Source organism: Paramisgurnus dabryanus, chromosome 10, assembly GCF_030506205.2.
Source record: "Paramisgurnus dabryanus chromosome 10, PD_genome_1.1, whole genome shotgun sequence".
NCBI lineage: Eukaryota > Metazoa > Chordata > Actinopteri > Cypriniformes > Cobitidae > Paramisgurnus > Paramisgurnus dabryanus.
The window spans coordinates 4981563-4994553 of record NC_133346.1 but is presented as its reverse complement, the minus strand read 5'-3'; the positions used below and the strand labels follow the sequence as shown (position 1 = coordinate 4994553).

General features: G+C 36.8%; 1 protein-coding gene across 4 annotated transcripts in view; it reads right to left on the bottom strand.

Moving 5' to 3' along the window:
- Positions 1-107: 107 nt before the first annotated feature.
- aak1b (AP2 associated kinase 1b) overlaps positions 108-12991 on the bottom strand; it is a 30982-nt gene continuing 18098 nt past the window's right edge. For 3 of the 4 annotated variants that reach the window (XM_065261499.2, XM_065261518.2, XM_065261521.2), the window contains one exon: positions 108-1509. In XM_065261499.2, coding sequence (XP_065117571.1) covers positions 848-1509 — 662 coding nt within the window. In that variant the 3' untranslated portion in view covers positions 108-847. Of the gene's footprint in view, positions 1510-6190; positions 10881-12991 lie in introns of those variants that run through there. The other variant, XM_065261526.2, reaches the window with a different exon arrangement.

The window sequence follows — 12991 nt, the reverse complement described above, 5'->3', positions numbered from 1 at the left end:
CCTAATGCTTTTGTCCCATAAGTAGCTTTCATGTCAAGTACACATCGAATAGGAGCTGCCAGGATTAATTTACACTCAAGTCTTCTAGTCGTTTCTGCACATTGAGCTAAGACAATGAAACATATTTTTATTCGTTTTAAATGGATTTTGCCATGTGTATTATAGAAATGAATGAAAAAAGCTGCAACAAACTATTTCAACAAAGTAGACTGGTAACAGTTATATATCAAGGCATTTTTTTGCATCACACTACAGTGTAGACTTATGATCTTTCCAGTCCTGTTCAGGAAGGTCTACAGTACCTTGGGTTCACGGCTACGTTTTTATCCAATTTAATGTTTCATATTGATCCAAAACTTCTTTCAGCAACAAAGCTTCGGATGTTCTGCCTGGTTTCAAGTTTAAACTTTGACAAACTTCATACCTCTGGTTAGTGTCCGATTATTTGCTGTTCCCCTAAAACACTAAATATGTAAACAGACTCTAACAAACATAATACATCTGTCAGTTTCCTTCATTTTCACATTTGCATGAGTGAATTTATACTGCACTCGATGATAAGAAGATAAGAAATAATTTACTACTTATGATATAAAAATGTATACGTATAAATCATTATGCATAGTGTCGAACACAATGAATGAATAAATGTTGATTATAGACCTATATAAACAATAAAAATAACAGCGCTCTACAAGCCACTGTGGACGAAGGAACGCAAAAGTGCAGTGGAGATGCGGGGCGAGGTAGTCTACGAGATCTCACGAACGACTCCACCGGTTCTGCTTTCACGAGATGACGACCAGCACCAGGATCAGCAGAAGCACTTGGTCTGCATTTTCAGTCTTTAAGGCTTTCCCAGCGGGGCCCGTGGTTGGAACGGGGCTGCCAGGAAGGGGTCCATCACCGTTCTAACACCTACCGTCCAGGAGTGAAGGGGTCCGACGGGGACGGAGCTCACGGCCGCCTGCTGGCCCACGCTGGATACCACGCGATGGGCAGCGATAGGCTGCTGGGGCATCGGAGCCTCATGCTGAAAGCGAATTTGACCGTGCACGGGTGGAGGTTGTGGCAAGGTGGACTCGTTGCCATTTGAGCACATCGTCACATGGTTGTGAACCTGCATGAACGGCTGTGAATGTTGAGGATGTGGTGGACCGGTCTGATCTTTCCTCCTGGAGAAAGGTGCCTGAAGAAAGATGTCGGCTTGCGGATGGGCTCTGTGTTGAGGAAACGGTGCACTGGTGAAAATGTCTCTGCCATCTCGCCCACATCCAGGAAAAGGGGCATTTGAGAAGACATCTGGGGAGAAAGATGAGTGTTCTTGTCCTGTTGCTAGTGAAATATTGTTAAGTTTGGAGTCGAGGAGTAGAAGCTCTGAGCCACTGCTTGCATGGAGAGCCTCGTCTTGTTCTGCCGAACTTTTCCAGGTATCTTCGGCAACCTCGGAGTTCTGGACATTGTTGGATTGTGGGTCCAAACCGTAGCCATTCAAATCAGGCAGATCGTCTGCAGAAGAGAAGTAAACAAGTGAAAGGGGGTATTATCAGGGCTATAATGGATCACAGACATATTCCAACAAGCTCCCTGACTAATCCGATCAGATCGTGAATCCAAAGTTACAGTACACACGTCATAAGCACAAGCATGCTAATCCTGTACTTTAAAGTCAGCATTAAAACAGAAGTCAATTCAATCGACCAATTTGGTCCTCCTGGTATTCTCTGTCTTCCAGGAATCTACTTTGTGTTTCAATGCTGCTGATTTTTTTTAAAGAAAAGTTAATGTTTGCTGGACAACAAGCAATACATCTCCGGGCAGTGTTTTATCAAATGTACAACATATCATGGGTTCCAATCATCAAACAAATAGAGGAGACGTGTCATTGATTTGTGTTTATCCTCACATACTGAAAACTGAGTTACTAAGACTATAGTAAGTAGTACAGTAATAAAACTGCACTTACTATAATCGTGAGGAACTGAGAAAGAATAAGACAGACATGGATAAACCAAAGCATGGACGATAACATCTTACCTGGAGAAAATACAGCTGGATCAGACAGCCCCCAAACATTTTTTTCAACGGAATTTAAAGAGTAAAGAAGCTTCCAGGACATTGAAAATATGATTGGCGAACAATGATGATCTGAGTACAACCACCATACCGCAAAAAAATTAAATAAAAAATAAAGCTGAAAGCAAAATGCATTTCATAGATTACTAACATCTACCAGTGATGCCTCTTTGTTGACAAGATCAAATGACACTTTATTCCTAAGGTCCTGAAGATTAAATATTATATATAAATATTATATTGTATCATTTATTAAAGAGCATCAATGGTCCGATTTCCTTTGATGTGTAAGTGTGTATTAGTATGTTAACGACATGCAAAAGGTACAAACCCCAAAGTAAATCATGACGCAAGTTATCGTCTCCAGCATAAATCTCTTTTCTTGAACTACAACAAACACACCGATTGTAGGCAACAGTTTACTTCCTGGGATTGGTAATGTATTAAAGACCGACATTATCATAATTCCTCACAGTTAACTCCTGTTAGCATTGCATTTTGACCGAATCTTTCAAACATGGTAAGGCACATTTCCGGCTAACGTCAGAGGTATTCCAGAGGTGTAAAGAGTAGCTGAAAGCCATACTTGAGTAAAAGTACAAATTCCTTACTGTAAAAATTACTCCACTACAAGTTACAAGTCACCAATTTAAATACGACTTGAGTAAAAGTATTAAAGTAACCCAATTTAAAAGTACTCAAGTATTTTTACTCGTACTGAATGTTGGCTCAAAGATGCACTAGTCCTCAACACAAAGAGACATGATTGTAGGTCTGGGCAGTGAAAACTAAGAAAGTTTATTTATGAGGTTTTATTTCCTAATATAGAAAAGAAATCAAACACCTCAAAATTTTGACCTGGCAGAACAAACACAGATTAAACATAGTCATAGTCTTCTTTTGACCAAAATTTTATTTAGTTTTAGTCATATTTTTGTCATCTGAATTGATTTAGTTTTTTGTCTAATTTTATTCATCTAAATGCCATAAGATTTTAGTCTAGAAATCTAAATTACATTTAATTTAAACCCATTTAATTTTAGTCTAGTGTCATTGTGTACTTGAATGTGCCATGCTGAAAAATATATAGCCTAACTTTGTGATATAAATATATGGTAACAATTTACAGTGGGGTTCATTGGTTAATATTAGTTAGCTACATTGGTTAACATGAACTGATAATGAGCTGCACTTATACAGCATTTATTCATCTTTGTTAATATAATTTCAACAATTACTAATACTTTATTAAAATCTTGTTAACATTAGTTAATGCAATCTGAACTAACATGAACAAACAATTAAAGCTTACATTTTTATTAACTAACATTAACAAAGATGAATAAATGATGTAACAAATGTATTGCTCATGGTTTGTTCAAGTTGGTTAATACATTAACTACTGTTAACTAATGAACCTTGTTGTAAAATGTTACCAAATATTCTTATATAGGCCTATCCTAAAAAAGATATAATTTTAATATTTAGAAAATTCCAGTAAACTAAAATTACACTAACAGAAATATGATAATGCATATTAAAAACGTGAAGTTGTTCATTTGAAAGATTAATTGAAAACACATGTAGTACGTAACACCATCTCACATAAAGTGCACTACATTTCTTCCGTCATGCATCCCTCTTTACTGTAAATACATTACAGCATACTTGATTAAATGTGAGGACAGTAAAATTGTACACTTATTATCAATCTTATAATGTACTCAAGTTACTCGGGCAATCAGTACAGGACCTCGCTGGTTTATTTTGGCTTATATAGTAAGTTATATCAAGTTATGTACCAGCTCAGGTTAGCTGATAAGGTAGCATCAGAGTATATAAACATTTGTGCTTGCCTTTGAGTTGCGGGACGACCCTCCTGCAATCTCGCATCACTTTTGTTTTGATTGTAGCATCACATGTTTAAAAAATGGTCCCTTGACTGAAGCAAATGTGATATGCATCCATATGTTTGCTCTTTATCTCTTCTCTCAGACCAGACGCGAACTTTTCTCTACAGTTTATGACATACGCAGCACGCAGATGTCCCGCTACGGTGGCTCAATGCAAGCCATTCAGCGTTTGACATCAAAGTACCGCGAGACCAGACTTCTCCATATGCATTTGATTCGCTCTCGCAGTACTTTGATTTCATACGGTTGCTCTGCGCAGAGCCAAATGAAGTCCCTCAGTTGTGTGTGTGCGTGTAACCTCGCGACCACAGATTCTATCCATCATCACCCTCTGACACTTTCGTCTCGTTTTTTTTTGACGAATAAACAATGTAGCGAGTAACGTTAAGTGTCATTTCAAATGTAGTGGAGTAAAGAGTACAAATACCCAATCAAAAATGTAATTGAGTAGAGAGTAAAAGTTGCCTATATTTTTGATACTCAGTACAAGTACAAAGTAGCCCAAAAAATACTTAAGTACAGTAACGAAGTACATTTACTTGAGTACTTTACACCTCTGAGGTATTCAGGGCAATCACAATGTATGTACAGATTAGCTGGCCAATCAGGGACAGAGCTTTTCAAGTCGATGAGTTTTGTACAAAATCCAAGTTTCAGGATGAGAGTGAAATCTGGAGCTACAAAAATGTACAGTATGTGGAAAAGAATGTGTTTTTTTACCATAAACCAAGCAAACACATTGTATTATACCAAATACACAAAATAACGGGTTTTTTAAGCAATGAAATAGGTGCATTATATTGTATCATTTATTAATTGTATTGTATTGTATCTGTTGGCTATTATTATTTATTGAATATTATAAAAAAAAATCTTTTATACAGTAGTGGCTAAAAGTGATGTCCAACTTTTTAAAAATTGACATTTTCACTCTTCACTCAAATAGCTTATTAAAGATGCATTAAAATTGTTGTACGCATGATGCAATGATTTGCTTGAAGTAAAACTATAACTCAGCTTTAAGAAAAATTTAAGGAGGCTTCGCAAAATTATATACAAATTATAAACGCATAGCCCAGGACAATGAGTACATATTATTACCACAAAGGAGGATCAAGAGATATTGATAAAATTATTGTCAATGTATGCTTTACTACTTGTCACAACATTTTTGTGTATAAAATTTTTATTCAAATATTTTATAAAAAATTACTGTATGTATGTTCAAGGTTATAAAGACAACACAGAACATACGTGTGAGCATTTTGTTTTTCCATGCATTTTTCATATATTTAGATAAATCCTAGATTCCCCAAAAGGCTGTGGTTGCCTTTTAGACAAATTATAAAAAATAATACAAATGAAATAATCTATATTATAAACTATATATGGCATACAAATACTTTAAAAGTCAAGTGTTTGTACATTTTGTACCAAATATCTCATATTCTGATAACTTACCGTAATCTAACCTGAGGTGGCATTAAATGGACACTCCACTTTTTTTAAAATATGCTCATTTTCCAGCTCCCCTAGAATTAAACATTAGATTTTTACTGTTTTGGAATCCATTCAGCTGATCTTCGGGTCTGGCCCTACCACTTTTAGCATAGCTTAGCATAATCCATTGAATCTGATTGGACCATTAGCATCACACTAAAAAATAACCAAAGAGTTTCGATATTTTTCCTATTTAAAACTTGACTTTTCTCTAGTTACATCGTGTACTAAGATGACAGAAAATTAAAAGTTGTGATTTTCTAGGCTGATATGGCTAGGAACTATACTCTCATTGTGGCGTAATAATCAAGGACTTTGCTACCGTAACATGGCTGCAGGAGGCACAATGATATTACGCACTGCCCGAAAATAGTACTTTGCTATTGAAAGTTACCAAGGGGACTATTTTCAGGTGCTGCGTAATATCATTGCGCCTCCTGCATCGAAAATATCGAAACTCTTTGGTTATTTTTGAGCGCGATGCTGATGGTCTAATCAGATTCAATGGATTATGCTAAGCTATACTAAAAGTGGTAACGGCAGACCCAGAGATCAGCTGAATGGATTCCAAAACGGTAAAAATCAAATGTTTAAATCTAGGGGACCTGGAAAATGAGCATATTCAAGAGTGTCCCTTTAAAACCAAATATTGTACAGATTCTTCCCCGGACATAACCTTTGGTAAACAATCTATAACAATAATATACATCGTATATAATAATATATATCGTGTTTTATATTTAAAAGATATTATTTGGGTTATTATAAGATGGGTTGAGTGTGTTTGCACAGACAAATAATAAACATAAGCCCAATATACATTCACATTTACATGTTTATTTAACGCCCCTTTCTTTGTTTACTGGTTTTCACAAAAATAGAAGGTGCACATGAACCCATCACTGTTCTAACACTGGGTTGAGGGTGTTTGCTACAAAGACCAATGAAGTCTGGGGATAAACATGATCATAAATATTTTTTTCTCTGAACAAAAACAGCACGTAAAATCTTTGATTCTGCACAACAACACAAGTCGAACGTTACCCACGGGGCAAAGATCTCGGCTGAGAACAACAAGATGAAGCGTTAGGATTGCATAGGTTAACATGAGATTCTGCGGGCGGCTGTACAGAAGAGAGGCGGGATACAGAAGGATCAACGACAGATCTGTCCTTTGTTCTGTGGTTTCCCATCTTTGCCTCGTAAAAACCACAAAAGCCATCACTGCAACATGAGCTCTCAGTTTTGATCTTTTCATTGGCGAATTTGCTACATATTTTTTCTTTTTGTTAATGTGGTTAAGGGGTGAGCAGTCTTATCACAATACGTATCATTTTGTGCCATCGTAACTAAATATGATGATATAGCAAATGAACGAAACAAAACCAGCTTTACATTGTGCAGCAGGAGTTAAAAACATAAAACATAAAAAAAAACATAAAACTAACAAACAAAAATGTCTGATTTTGATTGGACGAGCCAAATTTACATAAAAGTCAGATTTTTTTCTTATAACTGATAATAAACTCATCTCATGAATCATTCGAAATTAATCTGTGCTGTATTTTTAATAATCACCGATTATAGCATAAAGCAGTCTTGCTCAAATACTCAACGGTTGTCATAGTACAAAATCTACTCAACGATCACACTATCAACCCCTACTGCAATCACTTCAATGTATCATTCCAAGAACGAACAAGAACAAATTAACGTAGCTCATTTCAATAAAATGTACAGATTCAGAGGATAAATCGGTGCTTTCGTTCTAAAATAAGATTTATTTTTACCTGATTACAGAACGTTTGATTTATTAGCAGCTCAGTTGCCGCTGATATTACGCAAATTTTGTACAATATTACGAGGACATTTTTCACGCACTCGTTCAAGTAACGTAATATCGAAATTACACTATATTCCTTCAGGGAAGGAAACAACACGTGTTTGAACCATAGGTTTCTGCTGAGCTGCCAGCCGATTCACCATGTCAACAACCTCATCACTTTCAGCAACTAAGACTAACTATTTATTAACTCTACGCTCACATATACGCACTCACACACACACACACATGTACAGTACTGATATGAAGATTGGCCACAGACACGTCTGAACTTGATATTCATAAACACGCCATGCTTCGATAATGCACGTGAAGACATGGTTAAAAAAAACGGGAATGGTATATGCACAGCGTTCTTATAAGTAATTTCGTGGGTGTAATACAGCTCAATAAAGTTCATCTCAATGGACAGCATTCAGGATTAAATAACCAACTTTATATGACAGAGAAAATGGTTACAGGAAGGCACTTACAACTGAACAAAATGGTGCCAGTTCACAGACATCATATTTCATTATGACAACAAAAAGAATGAAGTGAATAAACAATGTTTTTAAGCAAGACTAATACGCTACGGTCAAATAAACGTGTATTATTTACAACTTGCTCTTGGGCTCTGTTTACACCTGGTATTAAGATGCGTTTTGGTTGATAGGATCACAAGTGGAAGGGAGAGACACATTCCCGTTCACACCTACAGAGTTCCCACACCTTAGTAAACTTCAAATTTAAGGACCTTTCAAGGACTTTCCAGGTCCAATATCCTCAAATTCAAGGACTAATTATGGGGACACATTTCAAGTGAGAGCAAGGTTACATCGTGTTACCTTTAAAGATACTTTGTTACAGTTCCCTTTTGAGGGAACTCGCGCTGCGTCACTGCGGTGAGACTTTGGAGACGCCTCCAGGGGTGAGTGCATCTGAATGTGTATATCAAATTCAACCAATGGGGAGGCTTAACGACAAAGAAAGGGTGACGCGGGAGCCAGCAAGTATATCGCTATCTTAAATATTGCCAAAGACGGCGTTACAGGGAAGCAGGAAGTATGGCAAGTGAGACGCAGCGTCTCGTTCCCTTCTCATGGAACAACAGTTACATACGTAACCCGAGACGTTTTCATGTGTCAAACACAATTATGCAAAAAAGCATTTTGGTATGAATCAGCATCCGCATACAGAAGATGTGAGCATTTAACATTTTTGATATTATCCTACTTTTTTTTTCAATAAAACTTAATAAAAATAAAAAAATTTCCCCCAGATACACAAACTTTAAAGGATTTCAAGACTTTAAAGGTTTTATTGATGGAAGCCTAAAGCTTCGGATATACTGCACAATTTTTGGCTATCCCAGACGACAGATTGCCATCGTAAAACAATCGTCGCAATTTCTGTGATCGTGGCTCTTCATCGGTGGTCCTATGTCGTACAGTGAGAGAGGTTCAAAGACAGGCGGGACAAATACCACAACAGCCAACCGGCGCATTGTACAATGATTGATAAACAGGACAGAAGTATCATAGCAACCAAAGAGCCTAGCTTTGGCAAGTGCCCACACTTGGCATGTGCCCACAGTTGGCATCCGCCTGGCGTTTTCAGCCACGTTTAAATGCTTTGGTCTACATGCCCCCTAAAGGCCACAAAGAACACTGTAGGTTCACGCTCGAAGTCAGAACCGATGGAAAAATATTGAGCATCGTCCACTTGTGATTCGGTTTAGTCTGGTTAAGTATAATATATGCGCGCCCTTAATACCATGTGTAAACAGGGCCCTATACCTACTACAAAACATGAACTGTGTATTTTAATGTTTACTGCCTGGCTGTCTATTGTAAGTGTCTTTCTGTAACAGTTAATTTTTTTGTTTTCTTGACATTATACCACAAATGCCATTGATTGAAATAAAACCCAGAAAATCCTTTGAAGATTTGAGATTGTAGCGCATGTTACAACCAGTTGATGATAAAAATCAGAGGAAAGGGCAACAAAAACAAATCCAGCCTTTTTGCACCTACTTTTCAATCGCACATAGTCGTGCGAAGCATTTCACAGGGAGATCTGAAGATTGTCCTTTGTCTTACTTTAGTCTGTTCATCGATCGTGACCTGGCCATTAAAAGATGAAACCAACGATTTCGCAAACACAGCTCAACACAGAACGAAGAGATAGTTTTTTTTCTTAAATAAGTTTCATATGATACACGTATCTGCATTTATATATGGATACTCGTTTCATACATTCATTCTCTAAAACTCTATTCATATTCACATATAATCTTAACTGTATATGAAATATTTCTTTTAAATTACTCTCATAATGTAGACTACGGGTCAGGATGCACGTTTCTGAAGGAACTGGAGTAGACGCTTTATACACAGGAGCAAATCAGGAACGAATCACTTTTGTAGGGATGGAGTCAGATACTGCAGATATACAACAATTTACATCGTTTTCAGCCAACGTACAACATCAATAGAGCTATTTACATGGAAATAACAATGAACAGGGTGGTAGGAAGGGAATGGGAAGAGTAAACGGGTGTCGTCGATGAGAAAGAAGAACTTTGTAACGTACTTTAGGAAGAAAAAGAGCTTGGGTTTTTTTTGAGAATTTTTTTTTACAATGATATACTTGAAATATTAAGATCTTCCTATACTCTGCAGTCTGTCTGGTTAAGGTATACGTGTTACACAGAGCAAAGGCTGTGGGTTTGAATCCCGGGAATACACATACTGATTAAATGTAAGTCGCTTTGGATAAAAGCGTCTGCCAAATGCAATACACGTAAAACGTAAATTCTTGCGATCTGTGCTTGCCGGTCGGTAAATATTGTGTTGAAAAATTCCCCTCTATGTAAACATTTGCTTCTCTTTGTACTTTAATCTCTGTTTGCAAGTCTTTAAAAGCATTGTGTGTTTAATCTGGAGACGAACTTCATCTGTGTTACAGAAGACACAGTTAAGATTGTTTCCGAAGCCGAGCTGCAGAGGACAAAAGGAGGATTTTCACAAATATCTACTCTTTGAAGCTCACACTGGATTTTGCTATCACCCGCTTGCAAATAAAACGTATGAAAGCTGCGTGTGCGTCTCCACCGAAAAAAATTTGCTTTTTTTATGAAACTCATCAGGAACGTAAACTGTAAGGTGCGAGAAAGGGGACGTTGAATACGTCTAAATCAAAAAAGCAATGATGATGATGATGATAGACAAGATGGACATTACTGGCAGGAAAAGAATGTAAAACATATGATGTAAGGAAGAAACTGAAGTAAGAGGGTGATGACGAAATATGAAATCAAAGTGAAGGGATAACTTCATATGATTTACAAAAGAAATGGACCATGAAAGAGGATTGAGGAGAAAACTTCAAAGAGCAGGAGAGATTTGTGATTCAAGGCAGAAGACTGCAGTGGCCACGTCGTCTTCGGCGCAGCAGAAATATCGATAAGGTCTAGAGGTCGATGAGCTGGTCCACCAGCATCAGGGAGCGGGCCAGGTTGGGCAGGCTGGACTCGGAGCTGCCACTGTTACTGCGAGAGTGACCTCCTAAAAGAGGCCAGACGGACAGGGAGGTTGGGGCGGGGGAAAGGGGAGGAGAGCCGTGACGAAAGCAGGAAAGATCGAGGAAAGGGGAGAAGAAGAAAAGGAGAGAGGGAGAGAAATACAAACGGGTAAGTGAAACGTTAGAAAGTTGTTAGAAACCACCTGCATTGTCAAAAGAGGTCAATTGGATTTTACGAATCAAGAACAAATAAACAGATCTTTTTGAATTGTATGACAAAGTTTGTATGACATTCTTTGTGGATTTTAACGTCTTTAATTAGAAAAAATTAAGACATAAATATGTGACCCTGGATCACAAAACCATAAGGGTCATTTTTTTATTTATACATAATGTGCAAGTTGAATAAATAAGCTTTCCATAGATGTATGATTTGTCAGGACTAAGCCAAGATCAAAATCTGGAATCTGAGTGTGCAAAAAATCTAAATATTGAGAAAATCGCCTTTAAAGTTGTCCAAATGAAGTCCTTAGCAATACATATTGCTAATGATAAATAAAAATTTTATATATATATATATATATATATATATATATATATATATATATATATATATATATATATTTTTTTTTTTTTAATCTTCATGGAAAATGATCTTTATTTAATACCTGATCATTTGACCCATCAGGGTTTCCCGTAGCACTTTGCAGTTCAGGCGGCCCGCCTAAACTGGGAAACCCTACCGCCTTAACTAGGTAAAATAGCTGCACAAAAGGCCGTCAAATGCATCTCAGAGAATAGCACAGAGACGCTTCACACTGTAAACCGGCACACGCGCCACGCGCTCGAAATAGTCCATTAACTGTCTGGAGGATAGCCAGTTGATAAAACGCGTGTCTGTGAGAACTGTAAGTGGACTTATGTTTTGGGTTTATTTAAGCCTGCTATTGTATTAGTCTATAGTTCTTGCACTAGCTGGTGGTTTTTGTTGTTTGAGCAACCTGCTAGCTCGTGCCTGTTGATTCGATATAATTGTTGCTCACGTTATTTATGTGCATTATTTACATGCTACAGTAGTTACACTCCTTTAAGATAATGTAATTAATAGTGGGAAATAATCAGTTTTTACAATCTTCGCGTTAACCATCATCGTTCGCCAGACGTTCACTTCATCACGCAGCTATTCCCATTAGAGGTTTCTGTTAAAAACATTTAAATTCATTAATAATCTAGTATGTGTTCATTTTCTGTCATAGTTTCTTCAAAATGAAGTTTTATTTTAGTGTTTTAAATAAAAATATTTCCATTTTCATCATGACGCGTATGCCTGCCCCTTTGATTGCCACGACCACCCGCCAACCCTATCACCTTAACTAACAAATTTTCTGCGGGAAACCCTGCCCATGCAACGTATTGTTGGCTATTGCAACAAATATACCTGTGCAACTTAACTCTTTCCCCGCCACTGAGGACTTATCTCGTCAATTAAGAGAAAATTTTTCCCTGCCAATGATGATTCCCTGACGACTTTTTACGGTAATCTATAATTCTGCTATTATCCACTAGGTGATGCTCTTACCCAACTTCTAAAAAACTGAATCATCAAGTAATTGAAAAACATAGGAAACTCTTGTGTTTGTTTTGCTTGTCGTTCTGGATCTGATCTCTAAAAAAGTAATTTACAAAAATGCATTTATTTCAGCTTTTTGCTCAAAATTCTACTCATATATGAAAGGTAATAAAAAAGAACAAATGAAGATAGGATGAAAGTTTTTCTCTTTTTTGTTTATTTATTTATTTGAAAGCAGAGGGTATGTTCTTTCATTTGATATATTAGAATGTTTATATATTTATAGAAAAAATAGAAAATTAGAAAATTTAAATAGTAAATAGAAACTTTACTGGAATGTATTTTGCGAAACATTCGTGAAAAAAAATGCTGGCAGGCAACTTTAAAAGCTACACTGGCAGGGAAAGGGTTAAGTGGTCCAGGGTCACATAGGATTTAAAATTTATAATTTTTTTTATAGTTTGACTGTTTGGAAACATGGCAGAACATTCCACAAAAAAAAAAAATACTACTGAATTTACAGCACCATAACAAAAGAAATCATGCATCGGTTAAGTTGTGAGCTTATGGTCAGAATCACATGTT